This window comes from Nicotiana tabacum, chromosome 3 (genome assembly GCF_000715075.1).
Source record: "Nicotiana tabacum cultivar K326 chromosome 3, ASM71507v2, whole genome shotgun sequence".
Lineage (NCBI taxonomy): Eukaryota > Viridiplantae > Streptophyta > Magnoliopsida > Solanales > Solanaceae > Nicotiana > Nicotiana tabacum.
The window spans coordinates 4350764-4365934 of record NC_134082.1 but is presented as its reverse complement, the minus strand read 5'-3'; the positions used below and the strand labels follow the sequence as shown (position 1 = coordinate 4365934).

The 15171-nt window shown below is 40.8% G+C and overlaps 1 protein-coding gene across 1 annotated transcript; it reads left to right on the top strand.

Moving 5' to 3' along the window:
- Positions 1 to 14260: 14260 nt before the first annotated feature.
- Positions 14261 to 14874, top strand: LOC142174684 (uncharacterized). Its single transcript, XM_075240721.1, has 2 exons — positions 14261 to 14594; positions 14750 to 14874. The coding sequence occupies exons 1-2, from the start codon at positions 14261 to 14263 to the stop codon at positions 14872 to 14874; spliced, it is 459 nt and encodes a 152-aa protein (XP_075096822.1).
- Positions 14875 to 15171: the final 297 nt, after the last annotated feature.

The window sequence follows — 15171 nt, the reverse complement described above, 5'->3', positions numbered from 1 at the left end:
TGACAGCTGAATATGAAATCCTGAGCATCCTCTGAGGGAGTGCCACTATATGTAGTAGTGAAGAGCTTGGTGAAACGATCAAGCCTCCACAAAGCATCCGCGGACATAGCCGCACCATCACTACTGAGCCGCAATACCTGGCTGGGCTGCCACAGCTGGCTGAACTGCCACGGCTGGCTGAACTGCTGGAACCTGAGCCTGAGGAGCTACCGGCTCTAGAGTACGAGTATCGGGAGTCTGAACTCCTCCCCCAGCCTGAGATGTGGCTGGAGCTATGGGAAGCAAACCCGCTCTAGAAATGCCCTCCATAAAGCCTACCAGTCGGACCAAAGCGTCCTGAAGCACTAAAGTGGCTATGAAACCCTCTGGGACCTGAGCTGGGCCCACTGGAACAGCTGGGGCCGGAACCTCCTCCTCAAAATCGACCTGAGGCTCCGTCGTTGGGACTGCTGCTCGGGGTTGAGCTCTGCCTCGGCCTCGCCCTCTGCCCCTAATAGGAGCTGTTGCTGGGGGCTCAGGCTGCTGCGTGGTAGAAGATGAAGCACGTGTTCTTGCCATATGCGAAAGAACAGAGTGGAAAGACAATCAGTACTTGAGAAACAGAATCGCACGATAAGAATGAACAAAGTGAAGTTTTCCTAACTCTGTTGTCTCTGCGGGATAAATACAGACGACTTTGTACTGATCCCTCAGACTTTACCGAGCTGTCCGTGGGTTGTGAGACCTAAGTAACCTAGTGTTCTGATACCAACTTGTCACGACCCGGATTTCCCACCATCGGGTGTCGTGATGGCGCCTACTATCGGAGCTAGGCAAGCCAAATATTTAAAACACCTTTCCTGCTTTCTTTCAAACAATAAAATGAACGAGACAAAATTTAAGCGGAAGACTTTAAATCTAAAGCAACTGAAAACCAAAAGTGCGGAAGTTTAATACACATAACTACCCAAGGTCTGGTGTCACTAGCTCACGGACTACTACAGAATACTACAAACAATGTTTGAAAGGGAATACATTATGTTTGTCTGATACAAGATGAACAAACGAAAACATGGAAAGGGGCTTCGGCCTGCGAACGCCAGCTAGGCTACCTCGAGAGTCCCTGGACTGAAGATAGCTTCCAGAAGTCCTACTGCTGTGGTCCGTAAGCTGTTCCCTGATCTGTGCACAAAAATGCATAGAATGTAGCATCAGCACAACTGACCCCATGTGCTGGTAAGTGCCTAGCCTAACCCCGGCGAAGTAGTGACGAGGCTAGACAGGACCTACCACAATTAACCTGTACAGATATATATACAAGTGCAAGAAGACAATAACAAGATAATACAAAGTAAAGCTAGGAGGGGACATGCCATCGGGGAGTAACAGATAAAAATGAAATATCGGAAATAAACAGAAGAAACTCCGGTTCCCATGATATATAGTGGAAGGCGTGCCACACGATCCCACAATATCATTTGTAAGTGGACGGCGTGCCACACGATCCCAATTTTCATATATAAGTGGACGGCGTGCCACACGATCCCAATGTTCATATATAAGTGGACGGCGTGACATACGATCCCATAATATCATTTATAAGTGGACGGCGTGCCACACGATCCCATAATATCATATATAAGTGGACGGCGTGCCACACGATCCCATAATATAACTCGAACCATCTGATTTTGTAAGGAGAGTCCCATTAGGGGAAATCAACAACATATCACTCTAACCCGGCAAGGGTACAACTAACAGCCCAAAATATCTCGGCAAGGGGGAGTATATATATTGGTATACACATCCCGGCAAGGGAGTAATCACAACACATTCTCTTTTTAAATCCCTTCTTCCTCAACTAACACCATTCATGTTCGAGCTAACGCTCCAAAAGTACACCAATCAAAATTTTACCTCAATCGTTCACATTATACGAAACTCATCGAACAAACAAGGAGATTGTGTCATGTTATTCGAATTAAAAGCAATTAAGACTAACGATCATGCTAGACTCCGGTGCATAGATAACCGTTACTATGCCTATACACCGTACTCCACATTAGCAAGTAGCAAATAACATCCTAATCCTATTCCCTCAAGCCAAAGTTATAACAAACACTTACCTCGAATGCTCCAAACTCAATTCACGCTTCTAGTATATCTTTACCTCTTGATTTCACCACCAATCCGCCCGAATCTAGTCATAAGTTACTTAATCACATTAATAATTACTAAATGAATCACTCCTCATGCATGAAAAATAAATTTTACAAGGTTTTCCCCAAAATGGTCAAAAACACCCCCGGACCCACGTGGTCGAAACTCGAGGTTCGGACCAAAATCCGATTACCCATTCTCCCATGAATCCAAATATATGATTTGTTTTGAAATCGGACCTCAAATTAAGGTCTAACTTCTCAATTTGTAGAAAACCTAGGTTCTACCCAAAACACTCAATTTCCCCCCATGAAAATCTTTATTTTGAAGTTGAAATCATGTTAAAAGATGTTAAGAAGTGAAGAAAATGAGTTAGAAATCACTTACCAATATTTTTGAAGAAGAAAAGTTGTTTGGAAAATCGCCTCTTAGGTTTTGGGTTTTTGAAAAGTGAAAAAAAAATGACTGAAAATCCTGAATTTATACATTTTGCTGGGGGCTGGCGCGGACCGCACAGAAATGCACCGCGGCCGCACCGAGGGAGGGGAGAAGTGGGCTCTCTCTGAACCCACCCAGCGCGGACCGCACTGATTTGGTGCGCGGCTGCGCTGGTCGACCCTCTGAACCCCACCGCGCGGACCACACAGAAAAGCACCGCGGTCGCGTGGCTGCCAGCGCAGACCGCACGGAAATGGCCGCGCTGGGCCTGCAACATCTAAACCTGTATATTTTTCTAAGTTTAAGACCTCCCGGGTCCTACTCAAAACTCACCCGAGCCCTCGGGGCTCCAAACCAAACATTCATATGATCTCGAAAATACCTTACGGACTTACTCGTGCGATCAAATCGCCAAAATAACATCATATACATAGGATCAAGCCTCAAAATACATGATTTTCTTTCAACTTTCATAAAAACTCAAATTCCCCCTTTTAAGTCCGAAACACGTCATATGACATCCGTTTTTAGCCAAACTTTACAGATAGTGCTTAAAACATATTTAAGACTCGTACCGGGCATCGGAACTAAAATACGAGCCCGATACCACAGTTTTCTGATCAATTTTCTTCTTCATTTTCCTTAGTTAATTTCAAAAAACAATTTCACACAAAAATTCATTTCTCGGGCTTGGGACCTCGGAATTTGATTCCGCGTACACGCCCAAGTCCCATATTTTTCTACGGACCCTTCGGGACCGTCGATTCACAAGTTCGGGTCCGTTTACCCAAAATATTGACCGAAGTCAATATTATGCATATTAATATCAAAATTCATCAAATTTTCACAAAATTCGCATATTCTAACATAAAAACTTTCCGGCTATGCTCCCAAACTGCGCACGTAAATCGAGGCAACTAAAAGCGAGGTTTTCAGGGCCTCGGAAGCACGGAACTAGGAAGAATTACGGTGATGACCCTTTGGGTCGTCACAGTTATGCAGATCAAAAAGCGTGTGATTTATCATTTATGGTGGGTGAGAAGGTTTTTTGAAAGTCTCGTCGATGAAGGGGATCATGAGGTTTGAGAATAAGGGAAAGTGAGCCCAAGGCTCATAGGCCTATTTGAGGTGTTGAGGCGAGTTGGGGAGGATGCTTATGAGCTTTCTTTGCCTCCCAGTCTATCGGAAGTTCATCCGATTTTCCATGTGTCTATGCTCCGAAGGTGTCATGCCGACTTGTTACTTGTGTTGGACTTCAGCACGATTTAGCTATGTGGGAGCTTGGGTTATGAGGAGCAGCCAGTTGTCATTGTTGATAGGCAGGTTTGCCAATTGAGGTCCAAAATAATTTCTGTGGTAAAGGTTCAGTGGAGGGTCCAACTAGTCGAGAAGCTGAATTGGGAGGCCAAGGATGGTACCGGAGCAGATATCAACACTTATTCAACACTCTAGGTATGATTCTAGACCCGTTCGAGAACAAACAATTGTTTAAGAGGTGGAGAATGTAACGACCCAATCAGTCATTTTGCTTTCTAGAACTCTGTTCCCAAAAATAAGACTCCCTATACATGTTTTTACTATTTTATGCGGGGATGGTTAGTTTGGGATTTGGAAGGGTTCGGGTTGAAATCGAAACACTTGGTTCTTTAAGGTTAGGTAAAAGGGCCAAGTTTGACTCTGGTCAACGTTTTGAATAAATAACATCGAAATTGGGATTTTATGGTTCCAATAGGTTTATATGATGGTTTCGGACTTGGGCGTATGTTTGGATCGGATTTTTGATGACTCAAAAGTGTTTTGGCACCTAATAGCGAAAGTTGGCTCTTTGAAGGTTTTAAAGTTCTTTAAATTTTAGTTTGGAGTATGTGTTGGTGTTATCAAGGTCCAATTGGGATTCCGAGACCGAGAATAGTTTCATATGGTAATTTAAGACTTGCACACAAAATTTGGTGTCGTTTCGAGTAGTGTAAGTATGATTTAGCGCTTTCGGAGCGATTTGGAAACTTGAAGTTCATAACTTGATTAAATTTGGTTTTGGGGTGTAATTCTTGTTATTGTTGTTGTTTTTTGTGTTTTGATAGTTTGAGCAGGTCAGTATTATGTTTATAGAATTGTTAGTGTAGTTGGAACAAGGTCTCGAATGGCTCAGGTGTGTTTCGGACCACCCGGAGCCAAGTTGAAGAAACTAGATTTTCTAGTTCTGGTTTCCTTCTTCGCATTCACAAAAGCCATCTCGCATTCTCAAAGACAGATTTTTGGCAGTGGGGAAATTTTCCCTTCGCGTTAATGAAAGCCCTCCCGTGTTCGTGTAGAACAAAGGGCCTGAGGGTAGGGGTGGGCAGAGTATTACTCTTCGTGTTTGCGAAGAAGCCCTCGCATTCGCGAAGGGAAGGCCAAGCCAGCCTCAGTGTTGAGAGGCCCATGTCGCATTCGCAATAAGTCATTTTTTGGGGACTGAGCCATTTGCCTTCGCGAACGCGAGACCTATTCCATTTTCGCGAAGAAGAGGGCAGTTGGGCAGTGTGTTTTATAAATCGGGACTTAGCCATTTTTGGGTTCATTTATTGCACTATTGGGCAATTTTGGTGCATCCAAGAGGGAGATTTCAACCTAGCTATTGAAGTTAAGTAATTTGTACCTAGTGTAAGTTTAATACATATATTATGGGTTGATTTTAACATGTAAATTTGTGAAATTTATGGTTTTAGATGAAAAATCTAGGTTTTGATAAAAATGGGATTTAACCACGAAAATTATTATGGAATGGGGTAAAAATTATATATTTAAGTTCATGAGGTTATGGGTAATAACTTTCTGCAAAAGAAATTCCGGAATCCAGGAACATGGGATCGGAGGTGAATTTTCGAACTCTTCAATTAGGGTTGGAAAATCACTTTAATAGTTAGAATATGAACTGTTGATCGTGTATTGATTATTTTATATAACATTTGACTAGTTTCGAGTCGTTTGACACCGAGTTGAAGGTTTAAACCACAATTTTGGACCAGAAAGTATGCTTTGAGATGAGGTAAATCTCTTTTATTACCTTGTAAAAGGGAATTAACCCCATAGGTGAATTGATTTGACATGTGCTTCTATTTGTGGGATCTACGTACGCACGAGGTGACGAGAGTTCGTACGTAGCTACTAATTATGCTTATGCCCGAGTAGCTTAGGACCCAAATTATGTGATACTTGAGATATTTGCACCCTACTTGCTAATTTAAATTCTTAAATGATATTGGAAATTGATAAAGGAATTGTAAAAGGTCGAATTTCGTTTACTTGAGTTCTTGACAGACTACTTGACCGTTAATGAGAATTGATGTTTCAATGAATATTAGCCTCTTAATAAACTTTGAATCGATTGTTTATAACGTATTTTTCTCTTCTTGTGGAGCGGGCTGAATGCCTCAGTAATAGAATAGATTCATCTATGGTTCGTGTCGTTCGACCCTCGGCATGATATATTTGTATGTTGTATCGGGCCGTACGACCTCGGCATAATTCGTGCGTAATAAATATTTGGAGCCCAATTATAATTGATATTGTTTCATTGTCTTGAGATATTAATTTCTTAAATGATGTACATTAATTTGGCATTTACTATTTGTGAAAGAATTGTTTATTTATTTCCTGTTATTGAGTTTTCAGCTGTATTTCTATAATCCATGCTTAATTATAATTTCAGTACTTCATTGTTACCCCATAGTAAGTGTCAAAGTCGACCCCTCCTCACTATTTCTTCGAGTTTAGACTAGATACTTACCGGGTACATGTTATTTATTTACTCACGTTATACTTTTGCACTAAATATGCAGGATCTGAGGCAGGTGCATCTGGATATCAGTCAGGCGTGCATCTTTGATTCCACGAGACTTTGCAGTGAGCTTCCTCCCGAGCCCGTTCTGTAGCAGCCGAAATCTTTCTTTTGCTTTTATCTTCTTTCTATTTTACTTCATGCAGTAGTGTGGTATTTTTTTTATATATTCTACTAGTAACTCATACACTTATGACACCAGGTCTTGGAAATTATGCTAGTAGACACATGATGACTTTTGGATTATTTTACTTATCTCATTTTTTCTTAAAATTAGTTATCTCTCATCTTATTAAGTTTTTTCCCTCCTATTTATGCACTAATTAAAAAGTAGTTGTTTTAAAAATAGTAAAATAAACAATCATGTGGTTAGTTAACTGTTGGCTTGCCTAGCGGTAGCGTTGGGCGTCATCACGACCTATAGGATAAATTGGGTCATGACAGTCTGACCCTTTGCGAATGCAGGACCCTCATCACGAACGCGTAGGCTAAATGCCTGGGACCCCCTTATCCCGTTCCTCTACGCGAACACGAGGTCCCTTCGTGAACACACAATGCTCCAAAGCTTCGCGACCATGGGAACCAAATCGTAAACGTGAAGAACAAAACTCAGCTAGCCTCTCAGATACCTTACGTGAACGCAAGACCTCTCTGGCGAACGCGATGAAGGAAACTATCAACCGATGCACCAGATTTTATGCAATTCCAACTAGTCCAAATCTATTCTGTTAACCACCCGGAATCTACCCGAGGCCCCCGATACCTCAACCAAACATACCAAAGAGTCCAAAAATATTATATGAACTTAGTCGAACCTTCAAATTACATAAAAAATGTTAAAAATACGAATCGCACCCTAATTCAAGCTTAATGAACTTTGAAACTTCAAACTTCTAAAATTGATGTCGAAACCTACCAAAACATGTCCAATTGATCTAAAATTTTGCGCACATGTCATCATTGACTTTATGGACCTACTAAATTTTCAGAATATGAATCCGGCCCCAATATCAAAAAGCCCATTCACAGTCAAACTTCCCAAAAATTGAACTTTTGCCATTTCAACCCTAATTTGGCTACGGACCTACAAATCACAATTCGGACACGCTCCTAAGTCCAAAATCACCCAACGGAACTGACAAAACTCAATTTTGGAGTCTTCTTCACACAGTTCCAACTACAGTCAATTTCCTATAACTTAATTTTCCATCTTTCTTTTGTATTTCATGTTGTTCGTAATTTTCCTATGATTTCTATGGTGATACTGATATTGTCTCCTTTTGTCTTTTTGTCTTCTTGAGCTGAGGGACTTTCAAAAACAACCTCTCTACTTATTCAGGGTAAGGGTAAGGTCTACGTACACACTACCTTCCCCAGACCCCACTAGTGGGATTTCACCTGGTCGTTGTTTGTTGTTGTTAAGCTTCCATTATAGGGACTAAGTATCCCATTTCACTCCAAAACCAAAAACAAAACCTCCCGATAAGTCACATAAGCATAAAATGGTACGGGGAAACCAATTAATAGGGGATCAGGGCTATTACTCTCAAAACGACCAGCCGGATCATTACAGTTGTTGAGTTTGTTAGATATTGATAAACTAGTATAGTTGAAAATTTGAATTGTTAGAGATTCTTTGATTGTTATGTAGTCCTTTATTGCCTTGTATTTCTACTCTCTTAATGAAAAAATTATTGTAAATTGAGTTATTGGATTGTTTATATTAAATTGAAATTCTTTGGAGATCGGTTTGCGCGTCGCAATGGGAATTGAAAGATAATGAATTGAAATGATGGAATAAGGACGGATCATAATATTGATATTTTATAATATGGTGGGATCGGGTTGCGCGCCGCAACGGATTGTATATGTGGTACTTGATATTGATAATTGATGATATGGTGGGATCAGGTTATGTACCATATCGGATTGTATATGGGGTACTTGGCATTGACAATGATGATATGGTGAGATCAGGTTGCGTCCCGCAACAGATAGTATATATAGTACTTGTTGTTATTGTTGAGTTGGTCTCAGCATTTGTATATGAGATTATGAGAGTTGTTATACTAGGCTCTCTGATACTGAGATTTGAGTTTATTTTCACGAGTTAACTGCTTTACTTTCATTTTCTGTTTTCTTTTTTTCTACTATTATTATTATTTTTTATTTTTTATTTTTACTGCTTGTAAGTAGTCCGCTTTAGTATCGTCACTACTTCATTAAGGTTAGACTCGGCACCTACAGAGTACATCAGATCGGTTATATTCATACTACACTCTGCATTTTTTGTGTAGATACTAGAGTTAGTCACGTAGTGTTCAGTGAGGTTGCCCGGATCTAGCTATTAGTGGACTTGAGGTATAGCTTTGCGATGTTCACAAACCTTGAAGTCCACTTCTCCATAACTATTATGATTTATTTTGACTCAAACAGTTGTATTTTATTTAGACTATTATCTGTAGTATTCTAGACACTCATGTATTCGTGACTCCAATTTCTGAGTTGTATTTTGATTACGTTGTTTAGTATAATATTATATTATTTCAGACTATTTAGTTGTTATTGTTATTATTTAATCGGAATTGTTAAAAAATAGATAATAAATATAACTGATAATAGGTTATATTTATGTAGTTTAACGACCATTTATGCCCCAACTTAGCTATACTTTATTGCTATATGAAGGTTAAATGACAACAAATAGCTCTAATTATGAATTTTTTGCTTTGCAGGAGCACGTCCTAACTATGTGGACATAAAAGAGTGTTTGGAGTTAATTTGGAGCAAGGAAGGCCAATCGGAGGTAAGTGCGTGCGAAAGAAGAAGAAAAAATTGAAGACAACTGAGCTCCAAGAACACGGCCCAACCGCGGCCGCGCACGAGAGGCAGAAAAGAATTCATCCAACCGCGGTTCGACCACGACCGTGCTCGTAACTCCGAGGAACTTTATTTCAGGGGTAAATTTATAAGTTTGGGGGCAACTCTCCTGAACCTATAAGAAGCCTAGCTCGCCCAAAAAGAAGGTATCAAGGTTTTTGAAGGATTGTTGAAGGCAAGAACATGCAAGAGGCAAGGTGGAAGATTTGGCATAGAGTTTTACCTTTTTTCCTCTTATTTTTATCACTGATGATGAATTCTACTGTTATGATTGTGAAAACAATTATGCGTAGCTAAACTCTTAATCTAGGGTTTTGATGGAACCTCTTGGAGGATGAATTTCTTGATATGTTAAAATAGATTTGCCATAGTATTTTCTCTATTTGTTCAACTATATTGTGATTACTGTTGATTGAAGGGCCCTCAATCGGTTGTTCCTATTTAGTATGCATTACTCGAGAGAGAGTGTATATTTAGGTAGTTGTCAAACAACACCACTCCAAACGTATATGAGGGATAAATACGAAGGGTTTAAAGGTGGGTTAGGGATAACGAAACCTTGGGTGCGATCTAAGTGAGTTGTAACTAAGGCCAACTAGCGTAATTCAGGAGAATATGTCTAGTATATTGTTGTAATTATTCGGGAGAGAGTTACGACACTCAGAGTGCTCATGATCGATAGAGAGAACTTAGGAAAATTTATAGCAAACATAGCGGAAAGGATTCCGACAAGAGAGGAAATCAACACCTTAGACCATTCTCATTCTTGCTTACAACTAGTTTATAGCTAGTTCTTAATTACTGCATCTTGATTACATAATATTTAGTTAATAGAAAACTAATTTGTTACTCAAATATCTCTGAAGATTTAATACGTGAATTTCTGTGAGTCCAATAGTTGTGATCGATAGGTTAATTCCATGTGGGATTCGACTCCAGACTTGTTAATCGAAATATATTTACAGTGACCGCTTTGTCCTTTTTGTAAGGTGTAGTCGGGCGTGATCAAATTTTGGCATCGTTGCCGGGGAATTAACGGTTTTATTGATTGGAGTAAAAAAGAAGTGCAAAAAATTCTTAGTGTAGCCAATTTTCTTCAATTTAAACTGACCAGTGAAATTCTAACATTTGTAGTCGTGGTTGTTATAGGTGCATGCCTAGAAACCCCTCAAGAACTGGTGAATTTCTCGAAGCATTATCAGATCTTGAGAAAGTTTTCAAGGCATTGAATCGTGCAAACAAGAAAGACAAACAACAACAGAACTCAACCGAAAACATTGAACCTGACATGGAAGACGATAATTCAAACAATAGAGACAACGTGGATGACCCAAACGATTAGGGTGTGGCACGTCTTGTGGCAGAAGCAGCACTATATGACTGGGCATAGCCCACCGCTGACAAATTAGCAACTTCTATTGTAGTCCCTAAGATACAAGTAGATTTATTCCAGATCACAAATAACATGCTACATCTGTTACAGAACAAGGGACTATTCTCTAGGTCATAAGTCGAAGATCCTCAGCAGCATCTAAAGAATTTCCCTCCAATTTGTGCCATGCAGAGGCAACACAACGTGACACCGGAAGCAATATGTTTGTTGTTGTTTCCATTCTCAGTGATAGGAGCAGCTCAAACTTGGCTTAATTCACTCCCCATCAACTCCATCACTATTGGGGAGGAATTAGTCAAGCAATATTTGAGCAAATTTCATCCACCCAATAAGACTACTCAGCAAATTGATGAGATATTAAGCTTCAGCGGGTGGAGCATTTTTAAGCAAAACAGTCAGAGAGAGCAAGATCCTACTTGACAAGATTGCACAAAACTCAAGATGGACAACAAGGAACACTCCAATCACTCTTGCGGTTCACTCAGCGGCTCTAGACCCGGCTAACTCCACAACTGAAAATATGGCCACTCTAATGACACAAATGAGCATCCTCACCAAAAAGGTTGAAGAATCAGGCCAGAAGTAGTAGGTATACATAGTTGAAGCAACCATAGGGGGTCTATGTACATCATGCATTAATCAACCATATGTTTGCTCATGGAGTGTTGAAGGTGATAATCAGCAATATCATGAGAACATGAACTAACCAACTATGGGGGACTGAGACCAGGTGGTCAGAATTGGGCTCAGCAGAATCAACAATACAAACTAGCTCATTAGCAGTACAATAACAACAATAATTATGGGGCTATGCGATCATAGGGGCAAATGGTGCCTTACCAAAGGCAACAAGGATATAACTAGTAAAATCAGTAGTAGGATTATCAACAACCTCCACAACAACAGATTGTGAGACAAGAATATGGGTTTGATAAACTCGAGGGAATGATGCAACAAGTGATTGGGTCCACTGGAAAACTAGTTGACATTGTAGAGTCACATGAGTTAGTAATTAAGAATATTGTGATTCAGTTAGGACAGATTTCCATGGCCCTAAATAATCGTCCTCATGGGACGTTACCTGCAGACACCCAAATCAATCCAAAAGAGCAGGGCCCGAAGCAGCTGATGGCAGTAAGTATCCAAAATGGTAGAGACTTAGATCTAGAGCAAGAAATTACTCGCGAAAGCAGACCGACTAAGACACTGGTGCCAGTACCCATTGAGATAGATGATTCAGCAGGTTTAACTAAGGTGACGGTTCAGAATGCGCAAGAGAACACCAACAAAGAAGAAGAGGTTATGAATGAGACTGAGGCTGCACCGGAACTGACAGTAGAAGTAGTGCTTGAACAAGAGAAAAACCAAATCATAGGGAAGAAGCGACCTCTAGCACCATTCCCGCAGATTGGCCAAGTATCAGAAAGATGAGTAGTACAAGAAATTTTTAGATATGTTGAAGCAAATTCAGGTAAACATTCCATTGATTGATGCCCTAAAGGAGATTCCTGGTTATGCAAAGATGATGAAGGCTTGATGTCCCGCAAGTTCGACTTTCAAGACTTGGCCACGGTTACACTGACTTAAACCTGCAGTGTTGTTGTGAGGAGATCCATAGCCGAGAAGCTGTCTGACCTAGGGAGTTTCACAATCCCTTGCATAATAGGCAACTTTGCTTTTGCTAAGGCACTATGTGATTTGAGAGCAAGCATAAACCTTATTCCCCTAACTATCTACAAAAGGCTAGGCATTGGAAGAGCTAGACCCACGTCTATGCTACTACAACTGGCTGACCAAACAGTGGGATTCTAGATGATGTATTGGTGCAGGTTGGGAAGTTTGTGTTCCCAGCAAATTTTGTCATCCTTGACTTTCGGGTTGACGAGAAAATTCCCACAATTTTGGGAAGACCATTCTTGACCATTGGGAGAGCTTTAATTGATTGTGAAATTGGAGAGCACAAGATGAGATTAAACAATGAAGAGATAATATTCAACGTGCAGAAATCTATGCGCAGATCCAGTAAATTTGCTAATTTCTCTCTAATAGATATGGTAGGTATAGTGTTGGAGGGGGACGATGAAGAATTGAACATTAAAGACCCTCTAGCAGCTTGTCTCATGAACTTAGACGAAGCTAATGGTGAAGACTTGGCAGAGTGGGTACTGGATCTTGAAGCCAAGGTTTTTGGAAAAGGGAGCTTGAATTTGAGCCTTTGCACTAAAGGAAATAAAAACTCCTCCAGCTAAGCCGTCAATAGAAGAGCCACTAAAGTTAGAACTGAAGCCACTGTCATCCCATCTCAAGTATCCATTCTTAGGACCAGACTCAGCTTTACATGTTATTATCTTAGCTAGTTTGTTAGATGTGTAGGCATAACAACTTTTGCAGGTACTAACAGAGTGCAAGACTGCAATTGGCTGGACCATTGCAGACATTAAGGGGATCATCCCGGCCTTCTGTATGCATAAGATTCTACTGGAAGATGGGCACAAACCTTCCAGAGAACATCAAAGAAGGCTGATCCCCAACATCAAAGAAGTGGTGAAAAAGGAAGTGATTAAATTGTTAGATACGGGAATCATATTCCCCATCTCGAATAGCAATTGGGTTAGCCCAGCGCAATGTGTACCGAAAAAGGGAGGCATGATGGTAGTGAAAAATGAGAAGAACGAGTTGATCTCTACAAGAACAGTCACAGGTTGGCGAATCTGTATGGATTACAGGAAGATGAACTTGGCTACCAGGAAGGACCATTTCCCACTGCCATTCATCGATCAGATGCTAGATAGATTGGTAGGGAGGTCTCACTTTTGCTTCCTAGATGGGTACGTGGGTATAATCATATTTTTTTTATTGCCCCAGAGGATAGAGAGAAAATGTCGTTCACTTGCCCTTATGGAATCTATGCTTTTCGGCGAATGCCATTTGGCCTATGCAATGCACCCGCCACATTCCAAAGGTGCAAGGTGGCCATCTTCACAGATATGGTAGAGGAGATAATGGAGGTTTTCATGGATGAATTCTCAGTGGAGGGGAATTCATTCGATGATTGCTTTGTGAACTTGAGGCGAGTTTTGAAAAGGTGTATCGAGACTAATCTGGTACTCAACTGGGAAAAGTGTCATTTCATGGTACACGAAGGTATAGTGTTGGGGCACATAGTGTCAAGTAAAGGTATTGAGGTGGATCATGAAAGGTTGATGTGATAGAAAAGTTTCCACTACCCACCTCCGTCAAATTAATCAGAAGTTTTCTTGGGCACGTTGTTCTTTTAGGAGATTTATAAAAGATTTTTCAAAATTGCTAACCCCTTGTGTAAATTGCTTGAAAAAGATCACCCTTTTGTGTTTTTTGATGACTGTAGGGTAGCTTTTGAGGAATTAAAGAAGAGACTCGTAACAGCACCTATCATAGTTGCCCCCAACTGGGAGCAACCATTTGAGCTCATGTGTGATGCTAGTGACTATGTTATGGGAACAATTGTTGGGCAGCAAAAAGATAAAATCATGCATTCAATGGACTATGCAAGTAGAACATTGTGCTGAGCCCAGCTAAATTACACTGTGACCGAGAAGGAGATGCTGGTAATGGTGTTAGCATTTGACAAGTTCAGGTCGTACCTGATAGGCTCAAAGGTAATTGTTTATACTAACCAAGCTGCTCTCATGTACTTAATTGAAAAGAAAAAGTCAAAACCGCGCCTGATTCGATGGGTGCTACTGCTGCAAGAATTTGATTTGGAGATCCGTGACCGAAAGGGAACAGAGAACCAAGTAGCTGACCATTTATCCCGGCTGGAAGGAGCTGAAAAGAAGGTTGAGTTAGAAGAGATTCTAGAAACTTTTCCAGATGAACAACTTCTAGCCACGAGTCTCGAGGAAGTGCCATGGTATGCAGATATTGCAAACTACCTGGCGAGCGGTATTGTTCCTTATGACCTTTCCTCTATTCAAAAGAAAAAGTTCTTTCGTGAGTGTCGCATGTATTATTGGGATGAGCCTTATCTGTTCAGGATTTGTGTTAATAACATGATCCGGAGATGTATCCCCAAGATAGACCAGTTTTCTATTTTGCAGGCATGTCACGCATCACCATATGGTGGGCACTTCAAGGGAGTAAGGACAGCTGCAAAAGTCTTGGAGTCAGGGTTCTACTGGCCAACACTGTTCAAATATGCACATCTATGGATAAAGAGTTGTGATGAATGCCAATGACCGGGAACATTTCCCGCAGACATGAGATGCCCATGAACCCAATTCAGGAGGTAGAAGTGTTTGATATAGGGGGATCGACTTCATGGGGTCGTTCGTCAGCTCATATGGCAACAAGTACATACTCGCTGCTGTGGACTACATGTCCAAATGGGTGGAAGCTACAACACTCCCTACTAATAATGCAAAGGGGGTAATTGGTTTTTTGAGAAAGAATATTTTCACCCAATTGGCACCCCCAAGGGCAATAATCAGTAACAGAGACACTCGCTTTTGCTATCGAACCT

Coding starts and splice junctions, on each gene's coding strand:
- LOC142174684 (XM_075240721.1), top strand. CDS start 14,261: ATGGTGTTAGCATTTGACAAGTTCAGGTCGTACCTGATAGGCTCAAAG. Junction 14,595..14,749: donor TGCAAACTACCTGGCGAGCG/GTATTGTTCCTT, acceptor TCTATTTTGCAG/GCATGTCACGCATCACCATA.